Genomic DNA, 19,218 nt, shown 5'->3' with positions numbered 1-19,218 from the left:
CCTCATGACTAAACAACACTAAATAGCTCCTGGGGAAGATGTCCCATCCTGAGCCCTCAGAAGGCCAACTGTCCCAGGTGAGATGGGCAGGGAGTGGGTGAGAGAGCGGGGGAGATATCACAGGGGATAAAAACGGAGGGAGGTGGTAGTGCCGATGGGTGCACTGAAAGCACCCTCTGCTTGTGTCTGCACACCTGGTACTAAGGGGTAGAAATCAAATCAGACAAACGAAAATCAGAGTGTAAAAATAAACATACGAAAAAGCCACAGCATTGCTGATTGTACTTGTAACAGTTCTCTCAGTGCGAGGTCTCTGTGCTAAACTGACCTGTGAGTTGTGATCTCAGATTTTTGGATTTTCCATCCCAGTGAGTTGTACTCCCATGTGGGAAACATAAGCAGCAACCTGTTCTTGTTAGTAAAAATGGCAAGACTCCCACCGGTTTCCTTCAAAAGTTCAGATTGTTAATGATCAATCAATCATTCCGTCAGGACATGAGAAGCTGCAGAAAATCAGAGCCAAAATTGGTCTCAAAATTCAGTGAGCTCATGTGTCCTTGTGCTATTTCAAAGGCTGAATCAGACATAATTTCTGGCATAGCATGGTAAGATGCATATCTAGGACTCTGGGTATACATTTTTGGAACGCACTGTAATTTAGTTCTTTCTCTGTGGTTCTTTTATGTCCAAAGTTTCAGAAAAACACAAAGTAATGGTGGTGCTGGCTGGAGCATTAGGACTAGAGCAGGTTGAGAAGGACCACTAGGACCAGAGAGGATGGACTGAATAGGACACCCAAGGAGAGTAATAAGGTTTTGGAGGACCTGGATGTGAACTTGAAATGGCCAACCAGGTTGAGGGTGTTAGAAGGGACAAGAATGAGCCATCTTGAAAGGGTTTGTGTGAACAAAATTGGGAGGTATTTTTGGAAGAGGACAATCTGCTTTTGTAATCCACTCCTCCTCTTCCACCCCTGATGCTAGCATAGAGGTGCCAGGCAGTCTCCATGCTCACCCCTTCCCTGCAGCTTCCCAGTTTGAGCTTGCTGGGCTGCAAAGGGCGCTGGGGAGAGCCACGAAGCTGAGGGGAAAGACACAGGCAGGGCCCCCAAAGATGTGCCCTTGGGGCTGAGAGGAAGCTCTCTGTGGAGCCATGCTATCTCTCTGCTGATAGAAGCACAGCATTTCAGAGAGGATGGAGGCAGGCAGGACTGGGAGGAGACCCAACAGTAACACACAAAGCAAACAGCAGCTGGCAGGACTCTGGGTCTGTCCCTGCGGCTGTCTGCACTGCTCCACTGCCCCACAAGAGCACAAGTTAGACTCCCCACCTTTGTAGTCTTTACTTAGGAGGAGAGACCTAGGATCTTTCTCCCCATCTCTTGCAGGAAGCAAGTGGGAATTCACTTAGAATATTACTAATCATATTATGCTACCTGCAGTTCTGTATATATTTACCTCCACAGTCTATGTTATTATTGGAAGGGGTGGTGGGGAAGTGATGATTCCTATCTCTCTGATAAGGCCTATTGGCAAATGTCAACGCTCCCTTTTTTTCCTTCAGTTCAAGACCCTAGAAATAATCTTGTTTACTAATTACATGGAAGCAGCCCATAAAGTTTAAGGAAGAAATGCACAGTAAAATTTTATTTACTCTGCAACTGTAAGTTTCACTAGATGCCTTCCATTTTCCTTCTTTAAGAGCTAAATAGCAATAGATACTGCAAAGACGTGAATGAGGTATTTATAGTACATAAAAAACATACGGCTGCTCTATAATGCAGGAATGCTTAAAACTAATTGAAAACAACCAAAACGCTGAAAAGGTTTATTGGAGGTACACTTAAGATAGCATTGTACTGAATGCAGCAAGGTATAAAATGATTGAAGCATATCTACATTATTTTCTGTCCGCAGGTTTTCTACTATGTGGAGAAGCTTGTAGTCTTAAATACTTAAAATTCAGACAGAAAGAAGCTTTAGTAAAAGGAGAAAATAAGGAAGGAGAATGGAAAAAGCTATCCAGCACTCTGTATCCTAGTGGGTATTGTTGTCTCTGTTTTTCACCTCCATCTCTAACATCCTAAATATTCAAGGTCAGAATGCGTAATCAGATGCTGTCTGTAATCGGATAAATAGCAGTTTTGTGTGTTCCAGTGATTCTGCTCAATGAATGAAGTATTGTTTATTTTTTATCAAGACCTTATGCATTTCCCAGTTTAAATCAGACTTGAGATTCTAGGCTGTATATGTTGACTTTTCTAGTAGATGAGAAATACACTTGCTTTTTTTTAATTGCATTTCTGCTCTTCAGAAGAGGAGAGGAATAGCCTGTGCTCTGTACATATCAGGATTTTGCTAGGTATTCACACAAGACAGAAAGGGAAAAATTAATGTGAGCTAAGGTTAAGGCTCAGGAAACTTGGATGCGATAACTAGCTCTGCCCTATGCTTCCTGTGAGGTCTCAAATAACTTAACTATTCTTCAGCCCGAAACATAATGACATGGTGCAGATACTTTTTACAGACTTAAGAACCCTCTGCATAGCTAAGGAATTGTTCATCTCTGCCACAGCAGCAGTGTCTCTTACCTCAGTCACTATCAAGAGCTCTTTGATGAAGGACAGCATGGGATCAAGAACACCTGGAAGGGGTCAAGGACTAAGGCTGGACTAGGAAACCAGAAGGAGGCACTGGAATTGGTGCAGGGAGGTCCTCAGGCTGTCCATTAGGCAAAGTAGTGGTCTCCAGTTAAACGAATTCTGAGGACCAAGAGTGATAAGGGAGCTGAGGATGTTCATAATTTCCTGTGTGCAAGGGAATCCTCCCTTGAGTCTATCTACAAAAAAAAGGGGGGGTTAAATAGCTGCTGTACCCTAGAAAAAATAGAAGCGAAACTATCCGTTAATCTTGGAAGACCTTTCAGACAGAAAGTGCTGGCTATATGCAGTTAAACTCTCTCTTTCTCTCTCTCTCTCTCTTTTTTTTTTTTTTTTTTTTCTTTTAATGAAGAAACAAAACCCTCTAATGTGAGGTGTCTAGACTCTCTCAAGAGTCAGTGGAAACAGAATCTACAATTTTCCCAAGGCAGACAGCTAAAATGGTTTATATGTTATTCCCTGAAAGGATATATTTCTGTCAGATGTCTATTAAAAAATCTAGATCAGACTTTTATAATGTACATATTTAAATATTAGCTGGAGTTACATGACATTAATCCTCTCTTATTTTCCAAGAAGCTGTGTGTCTATTCCTATGCTTTTAAGACTGTATAGACTTTCAGTTGTGGAAAGTTTAACCTTGTCAATAGTCAGAAAATTGAATGGAAGTTGGAGATATTCAACATCTGAATAACTATTCATTTTAATAACATGCAACAATTTGAGAATCCAAAGCAAGCGTGGTTGAACCATATGACGGAGATAATGAAGAGAACAGCCTCTTTCTGTTGTTTTTAAGAACATTAAGAATTGAATAGTTTGTTTCATTTTGGCAAGAGCCAGTAATTCAATAATATGCCATATAATGATGAATATGCAAGAGAGTCAGAAATCAATGAGAGAGAGAGAGAGAGAGAGAGAGTGTGTAAAACTTTAAAAAGTCAGTGAATTATTTAGGACTCTCTCTTAATTGAGCTGTTTTTTTCCCCCCTTCTTTTTTTTCCCCAAGAGTGTTTTTGAGTAGTTAAGCATGTTTGGAGAGCTAGCTATTTTTCTCATACACTCTCTGCTGTTATTTCTTTATCCACCTAGAAGTCTAGTTAGCTGTAGCTAGGGGTACAGGCAGAAGATTCAACACAGATGAGTTATGATGGCTTGACAAGTTACCACCTGTCTCCTCAGCTGACATCACTCTCCATCAGCATGCTTTTTTCTCAAGTCAGGGCAAAATGCGTGAGCCTCAACCTTACTCATTACTGCTTGAGGTAGACATAGCACTCTTCAGGCAATCTCGAAACACGAATACGTGTGGATACAGTGGCTCAGCTAATATATAACAGCTTTAACGAGCTTCTGTAACTCCATCCAATCCTAAAACCATATTGTAGTAGAGACTGGTATTGGGCTTCAGTAATTTATTCTTCATAGCTGCTCTGCTTCTTTGTCCTGGTTTTCCTTAGGTAGAGCCAGTATGAAACTGCCCTCGATAGGGCAGTACTGTTCTAGGGATATGTTCCTTTCTCTCCTTGTACAGAAGGAGAATGCTGCTATATTAGCAAATAGAGTCAAATAAATTAGATACAGTTACACAAATATAATGCTTTGTCCTTGTTATTATCCCTCTTTCTTTTCAGTCTCTATTGCCAAAAGCACATTTTGCCTAGCATAAGCAGCATCTCTGCTAGAAAATATGCTGGCATAATTTATGAAAGTATTTCTGCATCACAAACTTTCTAGTGTAAGCTGGCTATCTGCTAAATAAAATAGAACTTATGATCAGCTTTTCTAAAAAGATCAGCACATAATAGCTCATTTCACTGTGTGCTCTTGAAAGCTGACCTGCATTAAAGTGTCTATATGGGATCAGGGTTTGAAATAACTCAAATCTAGTATTTATTTTAAGGGTGCCTTAGCAAGAATAGAGAGCCTGCCTCTTTCATGGAGGCAGGAGGAGGAGTGAAGGGCAAGGAAAAAAGAGAAAGGGAAAAGGAGATTGCCCTTTTCTCCTGTGCACCTTGTGTCTCTCGCATGCATTCCTGGATGCACGGGGGCAGGGGAAAGCAGAGCAGACAGTGCTTTGGCAGGAAGCAGACAACCCAAGGTGAGGCAGCTTACACTATCTTTTTTACATCAAGAGTCTTGAGAAAGTCCCGTCCTTCACTTAGGCACAGCCCTTTCTATGTTACTATTGTGAAAACAGTTACCTGCTACCTCTTGCTTAGAAATGTGCCCCGGTCCCTAATCCAGAGATGCACCAGCCCTTGGAAAACAAATCTAGAAGTGCCTACTAAAGTGCTGAATATTTGGTGTATATTCCCACATTTCTAACTTGTCAGGTTGTGCAGCACAATGTGCTTTTTTTGTAAAATAAGGTATTTTTCCAAATCGTGTTTGACCTGTTTACTTTCTAATCCTACCAACTTTAAATACAGCAGATTTATCCTGACCATTTTAGTTTTGATCTGGTCTTGCAAAAGGACTCAGTTCATTTGCAACTTGGCACTGCTGTCCGTCGCTGTAGTAACAAAAAGTGATGTATGTAGCTTGAAGAATCAGCTCTGCAGAACTGCTGATTTTTCTAATAAGGTTAAAAAAGAAAAAGAGAGAAAAAGAGATGAAAGATCCTTTTGATCACATCTATCGCTCTTTTTATTGTAAGGCTGTAAAGAAGGAATTTTAACATTCCATCGGGAGTAAAAATGTGAGAAAGTCTGGTTCTTTCCATTGTCCCAGGCTGGGCGAAGGTCTGAACTGTAAACCCCAATGATAAGGACATATACTGCTGGACTCAATTTCACATTGGTGTAACCATGAATAACTGTAATCAAGTTAAAAGAGTTATGTCTACATAAAATATCTCTGAGGAAGTCTGTACTCCAGCCAACTAATTTCCGTGCAGTTTTATCAGACACACAACCATGGGCTTACCTGAAGAAGCACGTCTGGCCCACCCATACACAGTATCATCAACCTCTAGGATGTGTCTGATGTTCGGTAGTGGTCCAGTCATGGATCTTAATTTCTGCCAGCAATTGGAATTTAATTAATCAAGATCACCATCTTCCTTTCATTATCATTGCATATACCAGAAAAATGTACAATCAAAAAGCTTCCCGCTCTTGATGTTACAGAAATGATCGTTTCTTTTCATGTTTGGACTTACATGGATATAAACATACTAAGAAACAAAAAAACTCCCTAAACTGCAAAAATATACTGTCAATAGTGAGTGACAATATACTGGTGAAATTAATCTAGACAGTGATTAAATACTCAACCAGGAAAAAAAGACTTGAAAGAAAGGAGACTCTTCCCCTTTTTCTTATATTCATATGTTGTAAATTCTCTTGTTAACAGAAGTCTTAGACTTTGCAGTCTAGTTTAGATATTTTGAACTCTTGGAATGGATCCACTACAGTAACAGAAAGACTCTCCGGACAGTATGAATATGTATCTTTTTAAAACAGGCTTTTTTGTGATTTTTCACAACTATTTTAAAACTCCAGTGAAAATAAGTTATCTTTCTAAAGCTCAGCTATTTGAAACATAAATGTTTGCATCCTTAGGAATTCGAAATATCATTATGAATAGATTCAAAATTGATGTCATTAATTGTTCTCTCCAACTTTAGAGAAACTGCAAAAAATATAATGGAAGAGCATAAGCAGCTGCACCAAGGACTTCTTGCATTTTTTAAATTCCTGATGGACGATAGTGGGAGTGGTAAAGATATGTGGCTGTTTAGCAAAGAAGACTCAGTTGACAATGCTCCATAAGTATCTGAAGGTTTCATGAATCAAACTCAGGTGGAGCCTTAGGGCCACCTGCAGCAGGGACTGCATACACCCCATGGGAATGAAACACTGCTCTCATTAGGTGCTACACCACCGCTTCCTAAGGAGCTGTGCCTTTCCCCTTTGGCAGATCTTTGCTCGCTATTGCCCTGTCCCGCAGGCCAGGTTTGGCAAGCATAGTGCTTTGCTCGACTCTACTGCTAGTCTGCAGTCCCGGAAGCAGGGCACGCAGGGGTCTCAGTGCGGCTTGCGTAGACATATTGAGCTGAATTTAAACTTGCCAGCTCAGGCATAGACAGTTGTGCCTCTGCAGCAGCACTGGGCTCTGTGAGAAGCTGGTAACTACCGATGTGGCTAAGACATGCTGTGCTCAGGGAAGCTGCAACTACACCATTACAAAACCTAGGCTGACTTAGCTCCATAAGAAGCCCTTGGAGTCATAAATCTGAGACGGCTGCAAACATCCCCAAAATGTTTACAGAATTGAGGGTCTACAAAGTTACAACAGAAGCAAAACCGTATTGTCCATCAGGGATTTTCAGATTAGCCTTGCTTCTTCTTTTACCTTCCTCTCTAGTTTCTCAAATAGTTGCAAATATAATGGCTGGTGAATCTCATCACTTTGTTGTTCCACACTATTATCGTGAAGTCCCACTGCCTGAATTTTATTCCACTTTCCCTACATAGCACCTGTATAATTTTTGAAAGCAATTTTGAAAATTGAAGTGTCTTGTTTCTACAGTCCTCGTTTTGTTAGGCTGCATTATTTATTAGTGTAAGATATCAGGACTTGCACATCTTACCAGTTTGCTGAACTAGAAGTGAGTTATGAAAGGCCATTAAGAACTTTGCAAAAATAAGTAAGTCATGTATCTACAGTAGCCTATTGGCTATTTCAGGAGATCAGATTGTTTTCAGGTACTTTGGATTGACTTTTCCATATTCTGCATCTAGGATGTTTGTGCTGAGCTGTATCCTTCCTCTCAGTCTGCCCCTTGTAATGTATTCTGATGTGCTGGCATATCTGGGGTGTTACATGCTAGGGATGAAATCCCTGCTTGCACTGAAGTTAATGTGTGTTTTGCATCGTCAGACAGAGTAGATATTTATGACATGTTCTTATGTCATACTTTTCCTCATTTAATCTGAAAAGCACCTTACAAAAGAGGTTGACGTCTTTTCACCTCATTTTGTTTTCGGAAACCGAAGCGTAGAGAAATGCCTAGGAGACTACCCAGACCACGAAAAGAGTCTGGGTCTCCAAATGGCAGGCCTGCACTCAGCCCCTGAGCAAGTTCTGCCTCACAGGCCTGGGCTGTTGCGGCAGGGAGACTTTGGCTCTGCGCGGCAGCGTCTGTGGAACGGTTCCTGTGGATGGGTCACCACTGAGAGTTTCCACGTGGCGAGAAGAGCACCAAACCAGGCACAAGCTGTGCTCTCATACCACTCTGGCAGAGATGCCATCCAAAAAGGCTGCTTGTGAGAGCATGGACCAGGCTGTCACCAGCTGTCGCAGTCTTGTTCTTGGACACTGAAGCCCTTCACCCAGGAATTGTGGCAACTCTGATGAGAACTCAGAAAGTTTGATGATAAACCTAAGTTTATTTACAGATCTCGAAATTTCTGGATTAGCTTAGATCACACCAAGAGCTCACGTAATATATCTAAAAACTCTAAGATCACATCCTTATTTCTGAATTGAACTGTTCCGAACTGAAATAGAACAGTTTCTCAACAAGCTTATGTTAATGGAGAGTTTCTCTTTATATTTAGTAATCAACTTTTGCTAAAAGTTGACATAGAAAACATAGAAAGACACTTCAAGTTGATTTTTAGAACTTAGGTAAAAGTTCTTGTAAGCAGCCACTTAAGCAAAAATATGGTAATTTACAAGAATTTAGTTTTGAAATCTTTTATCATCAGTCTGTATCATCTGTCTTTGATGCCTAACACTTGGAAATCTGAAAGAATTAATGACGACTATTCAGAATACCTGCATGAAACGTTCATAATAACATGCAGCATGCTAGAGGGAAGGGTAATCACTCCATAGTTAAAAGCAACAACGAACTTCCAATCTTAATGGAAATGGCAACTTTCCCGTCTGTAGAAGATATAAGTAAAGATCTCAAAATGTAGGTCAAGCTCCTGTGATCTCTCATGATATTTTTAATATTGACTAAATCAGGAAACCAACTAAGATTCATTCCCTTACAGGAAAGAATTGATTTTGGTGAAAATTAGGTGAGAGAAGGATGTCAAAACTTTGGTTAAAAACTGGATCTCTGTCACAAAATCAGGATTTCGAGTTCCTCAAGGCCACAGCTGTTCAGTGCAGTTCTATCTCTTTGAGGGATGACCAACCTAGTGCTACCCAAGCTATTTCTTCCAGTCTAACATCTGGTTCATCTCAAGCTCTGGCATCCACAGCTTTGCTAAAAACATCTTTCTACAAGTCAGTAACTGCATTGTTGTGATCTAAGTGTTGATAATGTGGTTTCCTCCCACAGCACGTATCTAAAAATACTCCTATATTCCTCTCAAACTACTCAAACAAAACAAGTCTTTCAGACTATGATTTCATACATTTGGGTTTAAAAAAAGGAAGGAGGGGTTGCAGGGAGTAAAAAGGAAGATGAAGGCCTGAACTGTGCAGACAGTAAGACCTCTAAAAATAGAAGGAAGGGGCTTAGCTTGTAGCAGCTATTTGCATTTGAATCTGCGTACTTATTAAAAATATCCTAGCCTTATTACAATGAATTGTGAAGAGCACACTGATGGATAACAAGGTGCAAAGTGTTGTTACCTTCATGTTTTAGCACTGACTACCTTCACGCAGCAGTTTGCATACACGGACCAGACGCTTTCCCGATGAAGCTGAATTGGAAGATGAGGTCCCTGAGTGCACCTATTGCACCCCAAGCGGTCACTGGCACTCAGTCCCTGGGACCAGACTACATCCAGTTTAAAGAAAACCCTGAAAAGAGGTGTGGAAGTCGGGTCCTTAGCACTTGCTGTGCTCTATAGTACTCCTACCAAGGCGTACCTGCTCGTGCCGCCATAGCTTTAACCCTGGGGTCAAATCCTGCAGTCTTTACTTAGACAAAATCGTTAAAAGAGATTAAGGGTAAATGACTGTGAGATCTTGCTATCAGGCTTTTGAAAGACTTCCTTAAAAGGAGCCTGCAGTCATCTACAAATGATCTCCCAAACCTCAGCAGGGATGGGCGTGAATTCCTGTCCCAAAAACCCTCCACCAGCAAACCAGGATACAGCTGAATTAATTACCTGGAATCCTTCTGTTGACCAGGGGTTTTTTGCTCACCGGAGCATCTTCTTCTTGCTCTTGCCTTGGGCTTCATCTGCAATCAAACGGACATCAGTAAAAGCCCAGAAGGCCCGAGATGATGCGGCTGTGGCCTTTAAGGTCTGCTCTAACGTGCCTGTCCATTTGGCGTTGGCTGCCACCACTGCCTCAACCTACGGAAAAATCTTTGTTTAAAGGCAGGTACAGTCGTTCGCGGAAGGGGCACAAAAGGCCTGGGTAAGAGGCTCTGCGCTTGCTCGTCCGGTGCAGCCGTCTGCTTTACCTTGCCCACACGCGCGTTTCTGTGTGTGTGTTTTAATTTCAAAGGGACAAGTTAAGGTTCATCTCAAAATGGCCAATGCGGGTTGGGTAAAGCCATGTTTCTTTCCTCTGTAGCGCAAACCCCTGCAGGTCTCCTGTCACTGACCTTTCCCACCTCACTGGCTGCTGTGTCAGCTCCCAAGCTCCTTGATAGTCCTTTTTTTTTTTTAAGGCAAAACATAAGGACAGACAGACCACCATAACCCATCTCCATTGCCTGGAAAAGCATTTTCCTATGGAAATCTACCCCTTCTGAGCAGTAAGTACCCTGTCTGAAGGTGAGTACATGATGAGGAATAACAGAAGGGCGAAGGGATGGACAGTCTTTTCCAGAGGCCATGGCTTACAGCTGAAGGATGTCAGAGACCCTGAGGGAGAAGAAGCCTTCACAGTCAGTGAGCAGAGGATGGGATTAAGTCTGGCCCTGTACCCCCCCCCCAACTGGGCAGGCCCATGAGGAGGACTATTTTTTTTCTTTCTGTAATTCTGTAATCTCAATTTCTGTAATCAATATAAAAATGATACTTAGATACCCAATTTAAAACTGTTTTGTTATGCTGCAGAGGTCGTATCGGTGGAATTAACATATGCAGCTGTCATTTACAGCGTACGTGAGGGCTGGTTCACCTCTTCTAAGTTGGGTTTTGTTTGTTTGGGGTTTTTCTTTTGGTTTTCTGTTATCCTCATTTTGTGAAGCTTTTTTTTTTTTTTTTTTTTTTTTTTACCAAATTGCCACAGTGATGATCGAGTATGGAAGCCATCACTTAAAGCAAAGCAGTAACTAGTGATGGATGATGCAGGTACTAGGAAGCCATTAGTTTTTTTATGAAGGAGAACAGAATACAGACTTAAGAAAATTAAAAAAAAATGCAGGGTAGAATCAAAATGTATACAATTAAATGTATTTTCTGGTGATAGAACATAAATCGCTAGCATTATAGATCCTCTGAGTGCGCATAAAGCACATTCCTAAATACAATGTCCTGTATTTATTAATTCTCCTCTCCTCTCCCCCAAAAGTAGTAGTAAGCAGTATAAAGCAGTTTAGACTACAAGTTAAACAGTTTTATACCAACAGAAGATACAGGCCATTTTCTCCACATATTATTGGACCTAAATTATCTAAAATACTTAATTCTATACCTAATTAAGCAGATGAATAAATACTGCTGAAGTCAAAGCTGCTGCTGACGTGATAAAAGAGGATGCATACTTAAATTCTATTTGGAGCTTAGATCCAAAAGCTTAACTCCATCCCCATTCAGCAAAGCATTCAGGCAACTTTGGACACTTGCTTAAATCAATACGATTAGATACCTGCTTGAGGTTAGCCATGAATTTAAATGCCTGGCTAAATAGGAAAATACTCACGTAATGGATTAGCTCTGCTTGAAATTTTGTAATTATTATCTAGGAATTTTTTAAGGATCTGAAATATGCCATTTTTTCCATTAATTTCAAACCATCTTCTAGACAAGAGAAAATATTTCAGTTTTAACTTTTCATCCCATTATCTTACCTTCTGCCATCTTCTTTCCACCAGAAAAAATGTGGTAGAAAAGGAAGGGAATTCTTTTTTCATTCTGAGGGTTGAGGGGAAAGGTAAACATCAAATTCTAAGTTCCTGATTAAAAATAAAATAAAATAAAATAAAAAAGGGCCGGAAAATGCCGAATGAATTAATTCTATGCAAAAACAAAACAAGCAAAACAAGGCATTAATATAAAGTGTTGCACATAAGAATTGAAGGTTTTCATTTTAGTGTACAAAGACCTCTGAGGTCACTGTTTCCTAACATAAATATCTGTAAATTTATACCACTTTCAACTTTTTTGTTGTCACTGCATTAAGATAAACAGATACTCCAAATCAAAGGGCAAGAGAAGAGACAAGCCAACATTTGTATTAAGAAACATTTTATTAACAAAACAGTAAATTCCACTTGCTTAGCATTTCCAATAATGAATAAATTGGCCTTGCAACAAATAAAAAAAAATCGTAAATATCTATCACAGAAAGCACTATAAGGTTAGGGGCATTGGGCCTCTCTTCAGTGTTGTAGGGTTGAAACAGTTTCACACATTATTTAGTGTTTTGTTAAAAAAGGCAACACAATACAGTCATAGAAATGAAGCCATCTCAGTCAAACAAATCAGTTATAGAGAAAGGATCAAATTTTCTATTAGGTAGTTGGTTTTATGTTTGTGTGTGTGTGTGTTTTTGTTTGTTTTAAACACAAAGGAACTTTAATCCACTTAGTGATACTTCTGAAATGTCCATATTTGTTTTCTTTTTTCTTTTTTTTTTGTTATTTTGTGAAATTAAAGAGAAAAAGGAGAACCTTCAGAAACAGTATTAAAATTGTGTTTGCTTATTAAAGTAGTAGCAGATCTTTTTTCTTTGATGTATGGATTTAGTTAAAGATTAATCTACCAAAATGCCTGGAAGTTGACCTGACCATGCTACTTAATTAATACAATCAATATCAAGCTGAAAAAAAACATTTCATCTTGCCCAAACCATACTCTGTGTCATGTCCAGTTTCCTGTCTTTACATTATTCTTATTCTTCCACATACCTTTAAACACTGACGTTCTTTAATTCTGAGCATCACCTGGCTTTCAACTTCTTCTCCTCCCCCTCTGGCTGAAGTCTCATGCTTTCAGCAATGACCTTCAGCATATCTGATCCTACCTTTCCCTGAGTACAGCTGTCTTGTAAAGGTGGGAGCAATCATGAATACCACAGGTGTATAACGATCTAGGAAGTGAATTTGGGTTGGATTTTGTGAATGTGGTCTTTTTTCTGTAAATGTTTAAGGAAAATAAAAAACCTTTTACAAATGCAATGTAACACACCTTGATGTGTTTTTCAGCCTCCATGAGAAGCGTTTTCATGTCAGCTAAATGCATTTTTAAAGTGCTCTGACTCTCAGATAGATAGCTGTACCAGTTTTCAGCATTTTTCATTAGCTACAGTGAATAACACACAACCAAATGTACTGTGCCTGATGTTTAAAGCTAATTTGTATTCCTTCTTCCTGCCTGTAAAGTGTGAACATCCATATTCCTCCCAGGAGGTCTTCCAATGATTTGGTTGATTTCTATTGAGCCACTCTTTCTCTCTCTATTTCTTTTGAACTTCTATGTAAATGAAATGTTACACTATGATTTATTGCTGTGAACCTAATGAAACTATACTGAAAGCTTAACATGTAAATTATAGCATTATATTTAATATGTTTAACTAAAATGTATTAAAATTTTATATATGTAAGAAAAGCTATGTGTTACTTTAAAATATGATCAACTTATATTTGTCTGGCTATGATGTCTTGAATTACTACACAATCAGTTTAACTAAAAATACTTTTTTGTATGTCAAAATGCCCACCCTTAAAACATATTATCATGCACCTCAAGTTTCCTTCCTTTTTGGAGAAAGGGATAAATTCTGCAGTAGAATGGGCTTGAAAAATTATTTCTTTTTTTGTTTGTTTTTAGATCTTTTACTACTCACTGCTGTAGCAGCTATCATTCATATAATGGAATGCCAGATAAACACTATATAACACTTCCTAAGATTCCCAAGAAATCCAGCATTCTTGTAATTTCTTAAGAACAAGGTTTCTGTAAGGCAAACCATGTTCTCCAATAGTGAAGCTTTGACTGGAAGCCAAAGGCCACCTTAAGTCACTAAATATTTAGCTAATTAATGAGCGTATATTTCTAGGAAAATTGGCCATTCTGATCAACTTCACTGATGCATACCAAGAGCAAGAGATAGGGATAGGAGGGAAAAGAGAAATTATAGTAGATATATATTTTTGCTTTCTAGTCCACTTCTTTCATACAAACTACTAAAACTTAATTGCAACAGAATAGAGGCTGTACAGGTAAGAAAAAAATTAGCTGACTCTTATATACATTCATACACATCCCCCTTAGTATAACCACTACACTGTAAATTAAAAAAAAGAGAGAAAGGAAGAATTCAGTGACAATTTATAATGGCTGCAAAGAACTGAAGTATGTCTGTTGCTCCAGATGTCATAAAACTCTCTATACCTAGCAACACTTATAACATTGAGTTTACCAAAAATGGCTGAAGAGCAGATATAGTTTGCATTTTCTATACAACAGGCTATAAAACATCACTTATCACAGTCCAGAAAGCACATATAGATGTGTTTTTATATAAACATATGTAATAACATATTAAGCGTGCATGAAAATTTCCCAATGATTGCATCTATGCCCTCTTGTTTTTGTTTTTTTTTTGTTTGTTTGTGGAAATGTGCCTTATATTCCATGTTTTTGTTTTTGAAAATAAGGCCTCCGTACTATTTTCCTCACAACCAGAAAGGGGCTTTTTGAATGTACTTCTACGTAAGTCTTCAGAAAAGCCAGCACTTTGTTTCAAATGCAAGTTTCCAATCACTGCTTCACTGCACCAGACGGCAAACTCTTTATGTTTGCTTCTTGAGTCACCATATATAATGATAGTCTTCTCTGACAATAAGACTAACTTACTTCTCACGAAAGCGCTAGCACTTTGGCTAAATCCAGAATCATAGGTAGCTTCTTTTTTTTTTCGTTTTTTTCTTGTTTTGTTTTTTTTTATTTGTTTTGTTTCATATTGTGCCTTGATGTTGTAGTAATACTCCTTGCTTTATGAACGCGTGGTGTCATCATTGTCTTTCAGAAATGTTCCAGCAACATAAAGACAGGCAGAGTAAATGAAAACACTGTGGATGTTAGGGAATTTATCAGCTCCTGTTTCTGAAAAACAAGAGCATGAAATGCTTGTTTTTAAAAACAGTCTTTCCTTTCTGATTGCATTCCCTGTCTTTTTTTTTTCTTTTTGTATGTGCTTCATAAAAAGTAAAGTAAATAAGTTTGTATTATGTCTCAGATAAAATGAAGACTATTTCTATACAAGCGTTCTTTTAGATGTTGAAATCAGACATAGTACTCCTTATCCTTATTTTTCTTGTTTTTGTTGGAGCTTTTAGCACTGTTGGGCTGTTTTTCCTTGATCACAGCCCCATTGGATTGTGCTGAGTTACTGATGTAGTTTCGACTCTCATCTACATGATACGATCCTTCGTCTCGGTTCCTGTACTTGTACATTGCATACAGGAGAATGAGGATGCACAGCGCTGCTGCAGCCACGATTCCAACTACCATGCCTGTTGTGCTGCTGGATTCACGAATCACCTCAGACGAGCCAGGGTACTCCCTTCCTCCTCCTGCCCTGGTAGGATTTGCTGTAGGTAGATAATGAAATAAGGGAGAGGTTATTATTGAGTTTGCACAGGGGAGTTAGTCATATCTACCCACTACGAACGTGCATCTTGCACACTGCACTCCCGAGGTCAGGCCTGTCTATCAATGCACCCTGTTCTAATAGTCCTAAAACATTCAGGTTTGCCACCTGTTCCATTTTCGTGTCTGTCAGGGCAAGCAAACAGGCTTTTTAAATCAGAAAAAGGAGAGCAAGGAAAATCTCATTTTTGCCTTCAAAAGTATCATTTGTCCAACTGTTGCTATTAAGCAAAGAGTGTCTAAATAACCTGGAATAACAGGCGTACCACAATTTAAATGCCAGAACACTGACATCTGGGAGGAAAGGAACGCTCTCTCTCTAATTTGACAGTAGCAAGAGTTATTTCGCATGCTCAGATATCTAGTTCATCTGTTCATATTTTTTTTAAAAAAAAGCCAGTTTTGAAATACCAGTTTCATGTAGTGCTTTGAAACACAGAAAACCTAGGTCACTTGGTAGAAAGCATCAAGCACAGTGTAAAGCACATGGTCTTTTGTGAGGAACAAAAAGTAATGTTGTAGAGCTTTCTGAGAGGACAGTGATAATAAGATGAGTGAACAAGATGGAGGAAAAAAATCCAAATTTTTCTTTATAACAAATGCTGGCAGCCAATCCATTTGCTACAAATAAGACATCTTCAGTTTAATTTTCCCTCAATATGCCTCTCAACTTCTCCTTTCTCCCTAATGATTTTTGCATTTCTCAAATTAATTGTATCTACTTTTCTTTCTTTCAAAGTGCTATGCAACTCTACCATCTCTTTTCTCATTCATAGACTCCTCCTTGAGTATGGCTATACTCTTGACCAGTTTTTCATTCAATGTCTCTTATTCTCTTTTCTTCACTGATGCCAACAGCAGGCATTTCTTCAAGCAACTCTTTATGCTCAAAAAAACTCCTCCAAAATTACATTAAGCAAGGGCTCAGATTTCTAAGAACCCACTTCTTGGGCCGAATTCTGTTCTTCTTTCTTATGATATGAATTGAAGTGACCCATACCTTAAGACTGCAAAGTAACCACTGTGCTGTCTGGCACATTTTATCTCCTTATATGGCTGTGTAAAGTGAAATAGGGTAAGTAATTCCAAGAGGAATTTCCGTGTTAAATACTCATAGCACACACAACGCTTATAGAGCCACGACCTCTTTCCTTTATTGCACTTTGCTGCAAGTGCGTGTACAGAACCTCTTCCAGTGGAGATGAGAGAGATGGACCTTCTTTTCTAATTTAGCAAGCATCTTGGACAAAAGCGAGGTGTCTAGATCTGTGCAATATTCCTATGATTATATCAGCATTTCCAAAATCCTGAGGGGGTGTGTATCCTCAGCACTCCCAGCCCTGGCTGAACTCAAGAGAAAGAAAGAGCAGTGAGTGAACCCTAGGTTTCCTACTGAGCAGTGCAGAACACTGCCATTAAGTATCCAGGTAGGCTCCTAAAAACTGCCTTTTAAATCATTATACATGGATGAAAATGCTCTCAGTATAATGCTAACTAAGAGTATTATTAAACACTCAGGCCTCGCCTACAACCAGCTTTTTAGAGAAATGTATTAATTATTGGCAACCTCTTGTTCGAGGCACATGAAAGCACACAATACTCCACAGCCACCTTTTTGTACTGTAAGGATATTATGGGAAGATTATGGTTTTACTAAATTAAAAGTAATACATACAAACTATAAATACTGGTCAGACAATTGCAGCAAGTTTGGACAAACATAGTGAAAAGCAGTCACTAGCTACAGGCATCCACAACTGGTCTATGAATAACAGAACAAAGCCAAAAGCCATGGAACCCAAAGAGAACTTAGCTCCCTCGCCACCTTGGTATTACTCGTAATTTATTCATCGGTGATTTGTGTTCTTAGAGCTAAAACACCACTTCCTGGCAGTTACCCCACATAGGTTTAAAGAAGGTGACATTTTATTTGTCTGAAAGAACAGAGAAACCACAGTAAGACTCAAGAAAATTGTCATTCATGTCGAAGAGTATTTTAACTTTATATATTTTTTTCCCCTGAAAGTTCTTAGCTGTTACAAGTTGGTACTGTTGGGCTAGTCTACCACTATACAAAATATCTTGAAGCTTCACTTCAGAAAGCTCAATCTTTTTTTTCCCTCTCATTTCAAGGTAGGTGCTACTTCACTAAGAAATGGGGTCTGTCTCAAAGAAGTCAGTGACTATATTATATTCTGCTTCTTCATTATAGATATTGTAGTAAATGGAAATTCTTTTATGCATCGGGTGTCATTTACTGTTTTACAAGAGACAAGGCATTGTTGCAGAATAAAGACTCCTGAGTATTTCTATAGTCAATGAAAGAGAGACAAAGTCTTATCTTACTGTATGAGAATTCCGGAAATTAATTTCTGTCTGAGAAATAATTGAAGCTACTGAATAAACACTTTCAATACCTGATGGACTAAAGGCTACTCTTCCTCTTTAAAATACAGACCTCTGGGCCAAATGCTGTCAACTAACTTTACTATTAATGTCCACTAAATCACACTTCACAGTTTGCTTATAGGAAAACATTCTATTAATACCTGAGTTAGCCTGAGAAGCACATAAGGAGTATTTTTCAAACATTACCTACACTCTTGCCTTTCCCCTGATGGCATCCTTTTATTTTTAAGAACATTTTCACAGTTATCTCATTTATCCCATCTGTCTGAGGAAGAGTCAACCACTACCTTAATGTTATTTAAACTTGCAACATTTTCAAAGCACCTGTTTGGTAAATTTTATACGTTTGTTTGGTCTTTTGCAAAAGGAGCAGTTCAGCAAGGGTAATGACTTCCTGCTTTATTTTTTTTGTTTAACTTAAAACATGCCTTTAATCTAGCAGCATCTCCCAGGACAAATTAAGAACAAGGGAATAAGAGAACTTTTTTTTTTTTTTTTTTTTTTTTTTTTTTATGGGTTTGTCAGTGAGCATTTCAGGTACGCAATGCTCAAGGAAACACTGCTGTCAGGAAGTGTCTTCCTCAGATGTAAGCTCTGGGCAAAGGTCAGCCCATGCTTTCTCTGAAATACACATAAATAAACAAATTCACATCCTATAACACTGTTGAAGCAGCTGCCTTTCATTTAAGCACACCTTGATTTGACAAAGACTGGGGTGCTCAAAGGGTATCATATCTGTTCCCCCCCCCCCCCCAAAAAAAAAAAAAAAGAAAAAAGAAAAAAGAAAAAAGAAAAAAGAAAAAAGAAAGAGGAGGAACTATGTGAACAGGAATAACAGATGATCTCAACGGACAGTGTGGCCATCGTAACGTTGCACAAATCTTGCTGTTTGCTTCCAAGCTCTTAGGAAAACAACCAGTGCAGTTTTCTTCCCTCACGTCTTTGCAGCTGAATCCTGCTCCTGATCAGCTCCTGGTACAGCAGTAGAGGCAAGTGTATGAGTAACCCTGGCTGCTACCTTGAAGGCAACTGCAGTCTCTGCTGCAGCATCTGAAAGATGCTAACTTCATCGCAGATGAAGTTTCAGATTGTAGATGAGAAGCTAATACTTTGGAGGCTAACCAAGATGCAATAAAATAAAAAGATCCCAAATAATTAAGAATCAAACGTAAACAACAACTACAGCTACACTAAGCTGAGGATGGTTCAGCGAGGAACAAGAGAAGATCATAAAGACCGTGATAATGCTCAGACCGTGCCTTAACAATGACAGGAAATGTAAGTCATCTTGTCATGCAATGACCCACTCTTAAAACAAATGCTCTGGTGCATACTTAGAAGTCTTCCTTTGAGCTGTGCATGACCCGCCATTCTGGATTGCCTCAAGTCCAGCTTAGACAA

The 19,218-nt window shown here is 39.0% G+C and overlaps 1 protein-coding gene across 3 annotated transcripts in view; it reads right to left on the bottom strand.

Moving 5' to 3' along the window:
- Nucleotides 1–11,980: 11,980 nt before the first annotated feature.
- The window catches only part of LOC134138276 (neurexin-1), a 463,858-nt gene continuing 456,620 nt past the window's right edge, over nt 11,981–19,218 (bottom strand). For all 3 annotated transcript variants that reach the window (XM_062571701.1, XM_062571700.1, XM_062571702.1), the window contains one exon: nt 11,981–15,350. In XM_062571701.1, coding sequence (XP_062427685.1) covers nt 15,043–15,350 — 308 coding nt within the window. In that variant the 3' untranslated portion in view covers nt 11,981–15,042. The remainder of the gene's footprint in view (nt 15,351–19,218) is intronic.

This window comes from Rhea pennata, chromosome 3 (genome assembly GCF_028389875.1).
Source record: "Rhea pennata isolate bPtePen1 chromosome 3, bPtePen1.pri, whole genome shotgun sequence".
In the NCBI taxonomy this organism is placed as follows: Eukaryota; Metazoa; Chordata; class Aves; order Rheiformes; family Rheidae; genus Rhea; species Rhea pennata.
Note: the sequence above shows the minus strand (reverse complement) of the source record. Positions and strands in the feature narration are given on the sequence as shown.